Raw genomic sequence first — 14,542 nt, 5'->3', positions numbered from 1 at the left:
GACCCTGCTGCAATGTTATGAGTAATGTCACTTCCAAATGTGCTGGCACATCACGTAGAGCACAGTTCTTCTTGCCTCTATGTATCTCTTATGTATCTCTGTATGTGATGACTTTTGAATAAGAGAAGTGGACCTTAAAGATTTCTAAATCCATCAGTAAGATTTTATTCAGAGCAGAACCGAGACTTCTTGAGCCTTCAGTCTTAATTGCACATCAACAACAGCCTTTTTAAAGTGACGGCATGCTTTGACTGATGGATGTTTATGTGTGTCTGTGGGCTTTAAGTGCATTGAGGGTTTGTCACAGATTTGAAGCTTAACAATTCTATACTCACTGCACTCATTCAAAGTGGATCTGGTTTAACATGTCAATGCAAAACTCAGCATACATAAATGTAAAGCTCAATTTAATATTTTAATTAATAAGTGCAAATATACACACAATTGACAAATTAAAGGAAAAACCTATATCAATGAATGGAAAAACATAACAAATGCAGATGCCTCCATACAGGGCACAAAAGGTCAGTGAATGGTTTGATGAGTTTAACAGTATAACAGTGTGGAGTTCCAGAGACTTGAAGAATCAATAACAAGGTACAACTGAAGCTGTTACAGCAGTTCATGGTTACTGAAACACTTTATGTATGGCTTCCTCTTCATTTGTCACCATATGTACAATTTCCTGAATATGTACGCACCTGCAATGATCTCCCTGAGTTTGGGGTCCAGGTTGACAGTGCAGGGCAGGAACATCTCCACATCTCTGGCAGTGAGGACGGGTGTCCTGGAGGAGAGGAACACCTCGAAGCTGCGGATGTCTCCGTCGATCTCCAGCAGTGGCTCCACATCTTTGGTGGTGGGGATGTTCTTGGAGAGTCTTCAGAGGAGAAAAGGAAAAAGAGAAAGGGATTTTTGTTAGAGTTACAGTTGTTATTTTTTTCTTTACTATGATTGTCTTTATTTAACTCTTTACTGAAGAAATCCAAATGGTTATTAAAAGGATAATACAATAAACTGTGCATCCTTATTCACTTTCAAATGGCACAAATATGTCACCACTTGTCGGTTTACACTAAATTCTGACAGATGGATGTGTTGTACAAAATGCAAAAACATCACATTCTGATGAAAAAAGAAAAGAGGAAATAGCAAGCAGTACTGTTAAGATTGAAGAGATATGCAACGGTCATCATCATCATGAGAGTAGAGAGATAACCGGATTTAGAGAAGGCAAGATAGTGAAAGGGGGGGATGTTCGAGGACAGATAGAGTGAGGGATGTTATCTTTTCTCAGCAGAGGAGGAAACCTGAGAAGATGATAATCAGGGTAATTTAGCAAGCAGCAGACGGAAGCGCGTCATGATGCGCTGCTACAGTTAACATGATGTTTGTTATCAGAGGTCCTAAGTAAACACCGTGTTTGGAGATTGTTCCATTACTGTGTGATAGTTTTTCCTGTGTATACCGCAGAAAACACATCATATTAACAACGTCAGATTAAAACACACCGTGTTCAGTTTATAGAATATTATTTTTTAAAATCATCTCTGGCACCAAACTATATAAATTAAAGCTTAAACCAGTAGTTTAGACGTAGAAACACTTCTGCAATGATGAATACTGAAGTGTTATGAGGAAGTAAATTCATTTTCAACTGAGCAAGGTTAAAAAAGATATCAGTTTAATCAAGGACAGTGTAACATGTGGCCTGGGCTACAAGGGAAGCAAACACCAACAACTCAGAGCAATCAGTATATCTCATTAATCCTATCATTCAGACATGAAAATATGAAAGTCGGAGTGACTTATGACACCGGCCATTCATCACCAGAATGTGCCGCTCTTATCAGATGAATGAGGAGACTCCAGTAGGGAGCAGACATTTTTCTCATCTCTGCCTCCATTTCTCATTCTGACCCTTCATCATTTTCTCAGTGGATGCTTTTCTCTCCCTACATCCTGTGTAACCTCCCCTCCTTCCAGATCAACCCAAACTCACCCTCCTCCCCATACATCACCCAGTCTGTGTACTGGTATGCTACGCTGGGAACACAGCCTGACGAGACAGGGTTTTTCCCTGAGCCTGATCTGTTTTTGAGAGTGAACACAGGCTGGCCTTTCTGTGACTTGATTGGATGATTAGTACCATCGCTACAGCATGCTAGCTAAGTCAGGGTGAGGTCAGCATCTGGCGAGGGCTCAGCACAACACACTGTTAGCTAATAACCCAACTATCAGCTAACCTAATCCAGTTAACGTACTGGCCGAAATGGCCCCGTCAGCCTGGAAGAATCCAAATCCAGTGAGGTTCTCATACCTGAGTGGTGGGTGGACAAGTTTACATCATTTCCACTGATAATATCCAAAGGGCTTACAGCGAGTGAGCAGGTAGGGAACCAGTTTTGTGTTCAAGGACATTTTGACAGGACAGATGGCTGGTGATGGACGCATCTGCTATAGCAGGGCTCGAACCTGTGACCTTGTGGTTGCAGGATGTCTCTGACCAAATGTACAAGTCTGGCAAGAAATGCAAGTGGAGGGGGGGGGGTGTCCTTGTAAGACATTCTGACATGCTAACTTTAAGACAGTGACAGTGAAGAACTCAAATGTGTAGTCATCACAAGTGTTGACCTCAAAAACACTCTCACTCAAAAGCTGTAAATCATTGACACTAAATCAAACTTTTTGCAGCTGTGCTCCACACTTACACCTCGTTCCAATCCTATGTGACCCGCCTATAGAGATCTATGTCTCAGCAGACAAGTCCAGGTGGGTCACCCTAACTATCCACTATCCCCATCCAACTGCCAATACAGACACACATAGACAGAGAGAATTCAATGAGCTGTGAACGAGGAGGACACAGACAGAAGCACAGCTGGGCTCCAGTGGACAAAGCCCTCTCAGTGTTTCTTCCATTAGAACCTTTAACAAGACCCAAAAGGTCAAGGAAGCTCCATGTTGGCACACAGATGAACCTTGCTCACGTGACCTATGCTGGGAAATAAGAGTAGGACTCTGAAGGCGCAGATGTTACCTGCGTGCCCATACATAAGCAGCAATGAGTGGCACCAGTGCTGAGTCATTCAACAGTGCTGAAAACAACTGTCCAGTGTCCTCCGCAGACACCTGGACAGTGAGGATGGGGAATTTCAAAAGCGTAAATGACAGCGGAGCGTGTGTTTATGCGCATGTGCGAGTACATTATGTGTGTGTGGGTGTTTGGTTCCTTTTCCCATGAACTGTATTAACCCGTATACAGACTGAGAGAATCCTGTGCTTTTCCCCATTTCCAGCTGGCTTACTGCTGTTTATTTGTGGGTCTGCAGACACAGACCAACAGGAGCCGGTGACTCACACACACACACACACACACACACGCACATAGACACACACACACACGCACACACACAGACACACGGCACTTCCTTTTGCTATACAAAGAACACCCTCCAAAGACTTTCTAAGGAATCTTGAGTCTTTTTATAGGCCCATCTAACATAACTCGATGGTGTGTCCACACAATTTAGTCATTCTGTGGCAAAACTGAGACTGGACAAGCATGAATCTGAAACTAAAACTTACAAAGTTGTAGTAATCACTTTTAGCTACTTCAGATTTGATCTTTCATACATCTATTTATGCCTGTCTATAGTATACATATATATACACAGTAATACTAGTGATTTGCTAACATAATAGTCATTTGATGCTAATATAAGAACTAATAATTACAACTGAAAGTTTGTAAAGTTTAAGAACCCTCAGCTGTCCTCAGAAAATTCTGCCCAGTGCTACAAGATACATACAATTTCATCCTGCACAAGCATCATCCAGCACATGCCATCCAACAGCGATGGCGTCCAAGATGTTAGCTACAATTGTGCATATTTCGCTGACCTGCGTGTTTACTCTGGCGTGCTGTTGTACCACTGCAAACAGTAGCACAGACAGATGCAACTTCCAAAGACAACTAGGAGCTGGTGAGCAGAACAAATCACAGGCATCCATCACAGAGTTGCACCCTGACAGATGGAAAAGAAAAAGGAGAAAGAGGGAGAGTCAGAGATCCTTTCCTGGCGTTCCCAGCTGACTGGTCGGACACTGAGTGGAACTCACACTTCAATACTGGCCTTGTCGGGTTATTGTTAGAAACCAGAGAGCACCAATCAGTGGAAGGCAGGAACAGAATTACTGGAATACTGATAAACTGACATCTGATAATCCGTTTGAGTGATTCTAGCCAACGTACTGAACAGCATCATGTTACAGGACAAACAGTACATTCTGATCTGACGAAAAGCCAAGTGGGATTGAAAGGTAGTCCACATTAAACTTTGTGGCAGGCGTTACGGTTTTTCATTGTTACATGGCAGACAGTACCCATTAAATGACAACAACAGTTTGTCAGTGAGATGTAACCACTTCAAATGACATCCTTTGCAGTTAACTACTGATGAGTTGTTGGCCTTGGCACTAAGCAATTGACACTCAAATCACTTCAGACTTAGTCATCCTCACAGCGAACAGACGAGACAAACAAAATGAACAAAGCCATTCTTATCAGCAATCAATCGCTAAATGACAAGATGGATGCTTGAGTTGGAGTGCCAAGGAAGCCGGCGTGCTACTTTCAAGCAGACCAAGGACGGGTGAGATAAAGGCCGTCAGGCATCCCGGCAGCCGTTCCTGCACAATGGGCCCATTGACAGGACCCAGCTTATAGCTGCAGCAGTACAGCCGCTTAGGCCCGACTACTCTCTGTGTGGCAAGGCCACTGGGAGCTTTCTGAGCTTATCCAAATGCCAATAGGTCCCAAAGCTGACTGGAGCATAGCCTTTCTTCTCCTCTCAACCTCCCACACGCTGCAGCTGACGGGAATGGGCAGAATTCATCTCTCTATCCCTTCCATCCTCTCTTTGGGTACTGAAAGTATGAATGTGCCACTTGACTTTGCTTTACAGCCGCCCTCTGTGCTTACAGACGACATGCGCACACATGCCACAAAGAGGTGGTCTTGCTGCCAAACATTTCCATAAAGGGGCCCAAAGACAGAGAGAGATGCCTGCAGAACAGACAAACCCCTGTGCAGACTGTGTTTGAGAAGCTCAAGAGTGTCAATGTCAGACACTGTGAGACCAGCACAACAGTGTGTGGGTGAAGAAGTTAACCAGGCCCGGGTCCGGCACATTCCTCTCCTGGTCAGAGTCATGTCAGAGCTGCTGGCAAAGTGTCTGCCAAGCGCGTGGATGAACTGAGCGAGGCCCTCTGTGGGAAAACAGTGGACAGCGGACAGACAAGCAAGCTGGCGCGTGGACTTGAAGCATCAATGCTGAGAGAGGTTATTGTTACAGTGGAAGCTGCCAAGGCCTCCACCACCCAAAAGGCAGAGGGGGAGAGCAAAAATATGTTTTCACTTTAGATGACGCCATGTTCTTTGTTTCCTTAAAATCCAGACGCATTTTCTTGATTTGAATCAAATGCTTCAAGTAATGTGGACACCCTCTGTCTCTGCTTTCCTCTCTCACTCTAACCTTCTCTTTTTCTCGCTTCCTTGTCTTGGCAGTGCCAACTGACGACTTTCCATATACATTCGTGGCAGAGTTTAGGCCAATAATTGAAACTCTCTAGTACTAAGCTGGACCTGTGCATCCCAAAGCAAACCACAGAGACAAGCAGGCTAATGGGAAACACACCAGGCTGATAAAAACCGAGCAGCTTTGGAGCGAGCGGCCTCTCGGTGAGACGGGCTCAGGACTCCGTGGTTCCCTGAAATGTTGATTAAACTCATGTGTAGCGCCGAAATGGAGCCTCCTTGTTCCAGACCCCAAAAACCTTAACTGAACCCTCCACTCAGGCCTCATTCTTGACAAATAGTAAAACACTAAACCTCAACTTAGTGATTTATGCGCAGGAGGAGAGTTTGGAGCATCCTTGGGCCATGGCAGAGTTCGTTCATTGTGACACTAATTGCCACCACTGAGTTCATATCAGCGCATGTGGTTGTTTTATAGCTGTAAAAGCCAGTTGATAGTCCGTATGATGCTGAGTTAAGTGGGGTGCATTGCTAAAGTGAAGACAAATGTGCTCTTCTGCAGAAGATAATACATCTGGAATAAGTCTGTTATGGACTGAAAATCCATACAGTGAGTGATGAATATGGCAAATAAAGCTGGGGATTCTCAGACTGAACCAGTAATCCTCCAGTCAACTTCACTGAGAGGGATGCATGCATCAGAAATAAGATGAGAGAGGGATAGGAGAATCAATGAGCGGGTGAGCATGTAGCGATAAAGGGAGCTAGACAAAGAGAAGGAGAAAGGAGAAACGTGTTGAAAAGCAGAACTGAGAAGTAATCTTTTACAAAAGCTTTCTTGGCTCTAATTTCTGTCTGAGTCAGAGGCAGCGAGGAAAAGCCTCTTCCGACTATTAAGAAGTTTCTTTAGAACCTGGAGCGCATCGTTCGAGAAGACAAATCTGATAACTAAATCCCCAAGCTACACAGTGGTTGGCAGCGTGATCACGTGCTTTAAAAGCAAAGAATGGGGAAGAAAAAGACATTCATAATCCCTCCCAATATAGGCTGGATAGGCTAAATCTTCAAATCGCCTTCTTTGGGCTTCCTCACTTGTCTACTCATTCTTTGGCATTTCAGAGTGGTTTCTACACACAGACCACTCTGGGTGTGTGCCTGAGTCTGACCTCCATTGACTTTTGAAGAGCCAGGATGTTAACATCAGTTAAGGGCCGGATGTGTTTGCGTATGTGTGTGTGTGTGTGTGTGTGTCTACATATCTGTGTGTGACTATCAAGTGTGCCTGTGGCTCCCGTGGTGGCTGAGTGGCGAATCTCGCTGTCCACTTAAAGGTCAGTGCTGACCCTCTTGCAACCCTACGCTGCTATTTATAATCAGCCCCCCACCTTCCAGCAGTTCCAGCACAAAGAGACAGTGGAGAGAGTGGAGAGATCAGCGATAATGCTCAACGCCACAGAAATACCAAAGTATCGGGCAGACGTCCACTTCTCTGGTCACCACTCCTTTCCTTCCATCTCAGTGTCTCATTTAAATGTTAATCCGACCCTTTTCGTCACTGATGAATGACTCTATGACTAAAGAGCAGTGGTCAGTCAGAGGTGTAGCTGAGGCTTTTATTGCATTTGAAATGATTCTTTATGCTTTGTATGAAAAAGGAACAGAGCAGTTCTCTTGTTTCAGACCAATTAGACTAATCCCTCAACCTCGGCTTACAGGCAGAAATGAAAAGGGCTTTAAGGATTTTCTGACAAAGAATGCTGCATGACGTTCTTTCCGTCCTCACATGGTAGCCTACACACACGCAAATACACAATCTAAACTCACCTTGCGCGCGCACACACACACACACACACACACACACACACACACACACACACACACACACACCTCCTCCTGTGTCACCTGCATACACTGGCTGCGGATGCCATGTTTTGTTTTTTTTTTCTTTTTACATTTTAAGCAGCTCAGCGGGGGTTGAGTGGTGGTGGAACTGGCTGTGGCTGATTCATGCCTTAGTCACCACCGACAAACACCTGAGGGATGGAGTAACGACAATGCGAACCAGACCAACACACACACACACACACACACACACACACACACACACACACACACACACACTCAAATGGAATCAGCAGAGGACCAGTTCCACTGTATAAACAGCCATGTAGGACCCAGGGGACATGCACATGAATCTGTGTGTGTCCACCACCTGGACTATCTCACTTGGAGCAGCCGCATCACCTGAGGCTTGGAATCCACCTGAGACATGAAAACACCGATGGCGAATCCATCTAGCAATAATCCTGTGGGTTTCTGGTCTGATTCTCTACAGCATTCATACACTTTGAATCATTTACTTTCTTTTACCTCCTGAGACCGGGACTCTCTTTCCGTCTCACCCTCTCTTAATGCCCTTTCTTATCTCCATCCCTCTCCCTTTCTCCATCTTTATCTCATCCATACCACACTTTCTTTTTTGTTTCTGTCTGTCTTTATCTAACAGACAGTCAGGTGGCCTGTCAGCACACTGGTATGTAGACTCAATACTTGTGTCCTATCAGTGATGGAGCCAAGAACTCTAGTGAGACATAGGTGGCTTCACATCACAGAATTTACAAATTCACACACGTTTTTTTTTTTTTTCAGCCTCTTGGCAAATGGCAGTGCAATGAGCGGTCGAATTACCAGTTTTACTCTGTCTTTCACTGAAATACCTCCTGAAGGGATTTACTGCGGGGACAATGGGCTCCCTCAGAGGACACGGAGAGAGGGGAAAACCATTTCTGAGCGTTTGCCGTGCATCTACATTGTAAAAAGTGTCACGACTGCGACAGGAATTCACATGAACAATAGCCCGCGTGGCAAAAAATAAAGACTTTTCATTTGAGGGCAGGAAAAGTTTAGTATTCATCATCAGAAAAGAATAGGATCTCAGCTTTTTTTTTTTTTAGCGGCCAGATATTTAAGAGCTTATTAAAGGATTCCACATAAAGGGAATCACCCACATGAGCTTTGGAACGACGCTTTTATCCCGACACATAATTGCAACCAAATTACAATAATTGTGCCAATTAAAGTAATCCTGAATGAAGAGAGCATCATCTTAATGTTTCAGTACTTGGGATAAGGGTCTCTCTAATTAAGACTGAATTGCCTGGCTACATATTCATTCAGAGTGCGATTAGAGAGAAAAAAAAAAAAAGTTTTGAAGTGTCCAAGAAGTGCCTGGCTCTAGGCACATGTCTGCGAGAGGGATTGTTTGGTAGGTTCAGGCCAACAAAACAAGACGGAAGAGAGGATGAGGGAAAGAGAGGAGTAGTTCATTCTTTACTGTGACAGAAAGAGTGACAGCATAAAGTGCATCAAGATTCAAGAGACAGTGACACTGCAATGAACAGCCTTCTAAACACTACTACCTTACCTGACAGCAATTTCTCTGCTGTGTTCTACTTCCTGCACTGTGTGAACGTGTGTGTGTGTGTATGCGTGTGTGTGTGTGTATGCGTGTTTGTTGAACGCAGCCTGCATCTCAGGGTCTGATTAATTACACTGATTCTCAGAGGAGTTGGGGGTGACATATGTTCTTGCACTGGTGTGAGAGCTAGGTGTGTGTGTGTGTGAAAGTGTGTGTGTATATATGTGTGTGTTGCATGCATACCACACACACCAGTTTTATGTGTGATTTGAGGTGAGTGTGTGTGCATATATTCAAATGCAAAAGCTTGTAGTGGCAAGTAGTATTTGCTTGTTTCAGTTACAACATACGTGCGTTTCACCACAACTCCTGTGTGTGTGTACGTGTGTTCGAGTGTGTCTATTAAGTGCAAGCCGTGCAATATTTTCAGCGTGCATCTATACGTGTGGGTGTGTGTAATGAACAGAAGATTCAGGTGCAGCGCCAGAAACACACTCCTAAGTGCGGCGGGGGCATCCTGGCACAGACAGGGCACCAGATGTCAGAGCAGAGCAGGAACCTGCTCAGTGGACCAGTGACACTTTTTTTTTTTTTCTAGAGCTGAAAACGGGATCTGGGCGTCCAGGAATAAACTCTCCGTGGGGCCGACTGAGCCCACCCCCATACATCGTTAGATCCAAATATGTTAACCCTTCACTTCAACTATTTCACCTTCAAACAAATCACCACTGACAAAAACTGAAAATCAAATTGAAGTCACTGACTGATACTGTTACTGAATGCCTACTCATAAAATCATTTAACCTGAGTAGCTACTGCACGTGCTCTGAGATACAGGAGCTGAGTGATAATGTCACCCAATATCGGATTCGCTTGAACTTTCATTTCAGTCCATACAATCGAATCTCATCAGAGCTTTCTCTCATGTTTCTTGCCTAAAGTCTCCATCACTTGTTAGCCACTGTTTAAATAAAGAATAACAAAGTAATGTTTGCGTAGTGTCCACTCAACTTTCTATAACAGGCAGGCATATGTGTGCACAACTAGCACCACCACCGCACCATGGCTGTGAGACAAAATAGTGAAGGTGAGTAGACTCCCAAAAACATAGTTAAGGTTACAACTACAGCTCTTGAGAAGAATCCAGAACCTGTACTTGCTCAATCACTTGAAGTCACTCTACATAAGAGCTTCTGCTAAATGGCTAAATGTAATGTAATGACTCTAAACAACATCAAGGAAATAAACATACAAAAGTGCATTAACAGTGTTTGGAAATGGTGGGCTGCTTTACAGCAATAACCATGAAGCAGGAGAGAGCTAGGTTAGCTGTGGTCATCATGTCTCTAATGGCAGCTAAAACAAGGAAGAACTGACTCCTGAGAAGAGACGATACTGAGAGGAAAGAAATGATATAGTTAAAAATGACAGTCACAAGGCTGCGGGCACCGAATTCAATTTGTGAGTTATCAAAAAAAAAAAAAAAAAAAAAAACAGCATTGGAAACATGGATTTAGGGTTGTTAATTTGATGGCTACAAATATGAGGGTTGGTCCAAAACACTTTGTTTTGTTTTCTGTTCAATTTCCGTCAGTGTGCTGGGCAGGCCACGGCTCTGGCTCGCTGCTCGAGGTGTAATTTGTAGTTTTCCCTGCAGAACTAGTGAGACAAACATTTTAGCTACGCTCTTTGTGTGCTTGTGTGTGTGTGTGCGTGTGTGTGTGTAAGCTTGATTGCTTTGAGCCAATATCTCCGACAGACAGTGCCATCCTTGTTACGCAGTCTTTTCCCCCTGCTACCTTGCATTAGTCTGGGCAGCCCCCGGTCTTACCGTTAATGACAGAAATCGCTGAGGTTATTAACCGATTACACATTCTCCATCAGATTAGGAAGGCTGTACTGGCCCACTCCTGCTTCGGGAATTAGAGCTGAACATTTCTCTTCACGCCGTGTCCTACAATGACACTTCACAGCCCTTCATGGACGCTTGTTATTGCCAGACAAGTTGCTAAAAACAGCTTTTGAAAGCGTGTGTTTGTGTGAGATATGAGGGAAGGTGGGCGAGTGTTTCTATTTTTTGTTTTTTTTTTCTAGGAGTTCAGTTACCTGCTATAAAGAGTGGCTGTCATCTTCATCACTGAGAGGCACTCATTCAATATTTTCCTATGCTTTAGTAGTGTATGGGTTAATTTAGTTTTGATTTAAAAGGCTAGGTAGAGCATTACGTCTAAACGGAGAGAGACTGTGGCAAGGATCAAACCTGCATTTTATTTTTACCTTTAAAATCATGGAGATGGAAACAGAAAATATCCTCTTAGACCCACCATGTGTCATTTATCCATCCATTATCTACAAAATATAGTACTTCTGATGCTCTGTATGCTGTGGCCTACCGAGCTGTAGGGAGCCTTACAAAAGAAGAGAGAGGAAGAGCGTGCTGCCTTGTGACTGAGATGCAGGGCGACAGTTGACCTATAAGGGGCTGACTCACCCCCATGTTCACTTCACCACTAATATATTCACTTAGTAATGCTCAAGGGATGTGCAGTTCCACTGTGTAAAAATGGCTGAGCACAACAACTCATAAACATGTATGCGTGTTAAAACACACACACATGGAGCACACGCATGAGGTCAGAACTAAGCTGGTCTTTTGATAAACAAAAAGATGTTAACTATAAGATCCAGGAAATAGTCGCTAGTTGAATTGAAGTTACGAAATTAAATGTATGATGTGTATAAGTGTGTACAAGTGCTGTGTATATACACTCAAGGAAAGCATGGAGAAGAAACGATCCATTTCTCAGGCAGACAGACAGTCGGGAGAAGGGGCCTGAGGTTCTGAGAGGCCAGTCAAGTGCCTATCCATCGCTGAGGGAAAAGACCGAATAACTCATTCAGAACAAAAAAGGGACCTAAAGAGCTTCAGATTGTAAGAAAGAGGAAGAAAAGAGCAGAGACAGAAAAAGATACACAGACCAAGGCCTGAGTCTTATCAGGGCAAGATTAGTGCAAGAGATAAGGCCTCTAGGCAAGGCGTTGTGTTTAGCCTGTTTGAGGCTTCCTGTCATCATCATTAAGGCCGCTTCTCCGACGGCCACTGCGGAACAGAGCAGCCATTTGGAAAGGAAGAAGATAAAGAAAGACAGGACCGTTGGTCAAAAACAAGATGATGGCTATATTAGGTGTAATGAGCAGTGTAAGCACAATACTCATGCTGTGGTAGAGGCACTTGAATCCAGGCCTTTCGTTGCACGTAGAAACACTGTTGAATTTTATGGCTTCCCTTTTATTAATAGCATATAATTATATCTCCCAGTTTTATTTTCCACAATAATTATGGTAGATGTATGGTTATTTTCTTTTGGGTGTCCACTATACTTAAACATAGTGTAGTGACATATTTTTCCACTTAAATTAACAATTATAAAAAGGCGAAAATCGTCACATCACATCCAGCAAAATAATTGAGTTACAAGCTTCTGACTGAGGTGCTTCTCATCTACAATCTTGTCCTCCCTCCCCTCATATTGCATCCTTCCCATGTAACACTTACACCATATAAAAACTGGAAGATAATGCCTATTGTCCTTTGAAAACCAAACAGCAAAAACCTAGTCTAATGAGGCAGCGCTTCGCCGTGCAATTGGGGGAGGGAGGGTTGTCTCCTGAATCTAGCTGGCTGACTGGCTGACAGTAACTGTCTGTGACACTTCCCTGCCGCAGGAGTCGTAGGCGCTAGTGTATTGTGACAGAGTGCAACCTTTAAAGGCCAGCGACTGATGCACAACAGCGCCCAAACCCAGCGACTCAGCCTGTGTCGGTCTATCTCGTCTTGTCTGCGGTGAGAGCACGCCTAAAAGCATTCGTGGCCACACACATACACTCTTACACTGTACACACACCCAGTGACAACGCTTTTCCTTTACTGCTTAACCAAATATGTCTGAGCTTAATGTGTCTCTTGTTTTTTTTAAAGAGACGTGTCCCTTCATGGAGTCCGTGCTTTAATACAGTCATCATTTTCTCCATGCATTATAATAAATTACTAAATCTGTCTGTCAGATGCCAATTAGTGTGGCACTCACAGCCATTAGCAGTAACTGTGCAATAAAGGAAATCAAAATACTCTACTGCCACCTGCTGGTCAAAGTTACTTATATCACAAATTTACAGACAACAAAAAATGAATTCTTGCATCTAGCTTGATCTCATCAGGGAGGTCAGGACACAGGAGCACCCCTACAAGGATTCAGTGTTCTCCTGAGCAAAATCCCAATCTCCGATAGGATCATTCAAATTTTATCTTTTGTTGAAGGTGGAGGTTTTAAGGAATGTTATGCTGAAAAGAGAAGGATGGGGGGGATAATTAAAACAGAAGAGAAGGAAGGAAGACACTTGAAAAATAAAGAAAGAAATAAAGAAGGAAAGCATGCAAGTATATTGAGGTAGGCTGTACGTCTTGGGGATCAGGACACATATTTATCAAACATCTCAGAATTCCCCCGAGGAGAGAGAGAGAGCGTGTTGTTGCTGTTTTATGTCACTCTCAGCTGCAAAATATCATCATATTATATGATGTTTTCTGACAGCTGCAGTTAAGAGTATCAGACGAGGATAAAAGTCAGAATGTACTAAACATCACTACTTTTTAATGTGAGGGTTTTATGTGTACAGGTTAATTACTTTACTGGTAACTAGTTGCCAAGATCGCAATATATGCAAAAAATGGTGCAAAAATAGGTTGTTTACCACATGCCATTTACATAGAGGTCTGATAGTAAACAATAGCAGCCACTCATGGCTTCAAAAATTCAAATGTAGGTCTGTATTCCAAATCAATTAGTAGCCCAGGTGATTATCCTATCAGCCCTGTCTATGCACATCATTTTACCATGCCTGTAACAGTGACACATCTTGCATGTATTGTGCAGTATTGCACACTCAACAGTGCTGAAAACCTTGTACTTTATGTATCCCATTGGTAGGGAGAATGTATTTTGTTAATGCTGTCCAGTGTTGTGAAATACACCATAACAATATGAACACCTGTCTTAAGCAGGAGACATCCAGCCAGATACTAAATAAAAGTAGGCCTACTCTCACTGAGGAACGTTGTTGTGCGCATTAGTTTTATGAGCCGCTGTAAGCGTGATCAAAGTTTGATTTATTCCGGCTGAAACTGTTCTGACTGAATTACCACTGTTGTAAAAAACTTAACATTGGGCAAGGACAGCATACATTTCTTGTCAAAACTGTATCTTTTAATAAGCTCAATGTCATCACATCTTTCCTCTCATGGAATATCTGTCTGAACGCCATCTCCTGGAGGAGGGGTGATGTGTGTGTGTGTACCTCTCATAGATGGTCTTGAGAGTGACCTGGTCAGACACTCCATCAGTCTCTTCCAAAAAGAGGATGATCCATGACGTCCTGTAAGGCCACTCCTCTGTCAGGTTGATCCACGACGCCAGCCGATCCCAGTTGAAGATGATGTGATTGGCTCGCAACAGACGACCTATCAACAATAGAGCAGAAGATTGAGGGCTTTAGCAAGTCACTGGTCTCCTCATTATCCCAAAGTA

General features: G+C 43.5%; 1 protein-coding gene across 5 annotated transcripts in view; it reads right to left on the bottom strand.

Annotated features, from left to right (window-relative positions):
• kidins220a (kinase D-interacting substrate 220a) overlaps positions 1 to 14,542 on the bottom strand; it is a 47,710-nt gene that overhangs the window by 11,269 nt on the left and 21,899 nt on the right. For all 5 annotated transcript variants that reach the window (XM_044374651.1, XM_044374654.1, XM_044374650.1 and 2 more), the window contains exons 23-24: positions 14,313 to 14,475; positions 702 to 880 (exon numbers count right to left, since the gene is read on the bottom strand). In XM_044374651.1, coding sequence (XP_044230586.1) covers positions 702 to 880; positions 14,313 to 14,475 — 342 coding nt within the window. The remainder of the gene's footprint in view (positions 1 to 701; positions 881 to 14,312; positions 14,476 to 14,542) is intronic.

Source organism: Thunnus albacares, chromosome 15, assembly GCF_914725855.1.
Source record: "Thunnus albacares chromosome 15, fThuAlb1.1, whole genome shotgun sequence".
Lineage (NCBI taxonomy): Eukaryota > Metazoa > Chordata > Actinopteri > Scombriformes > Scombridae > Thunnus > Thunnus albacares.
This window is presented reverse-complemented; position numbering and strand designations above follow the sequence as displayed.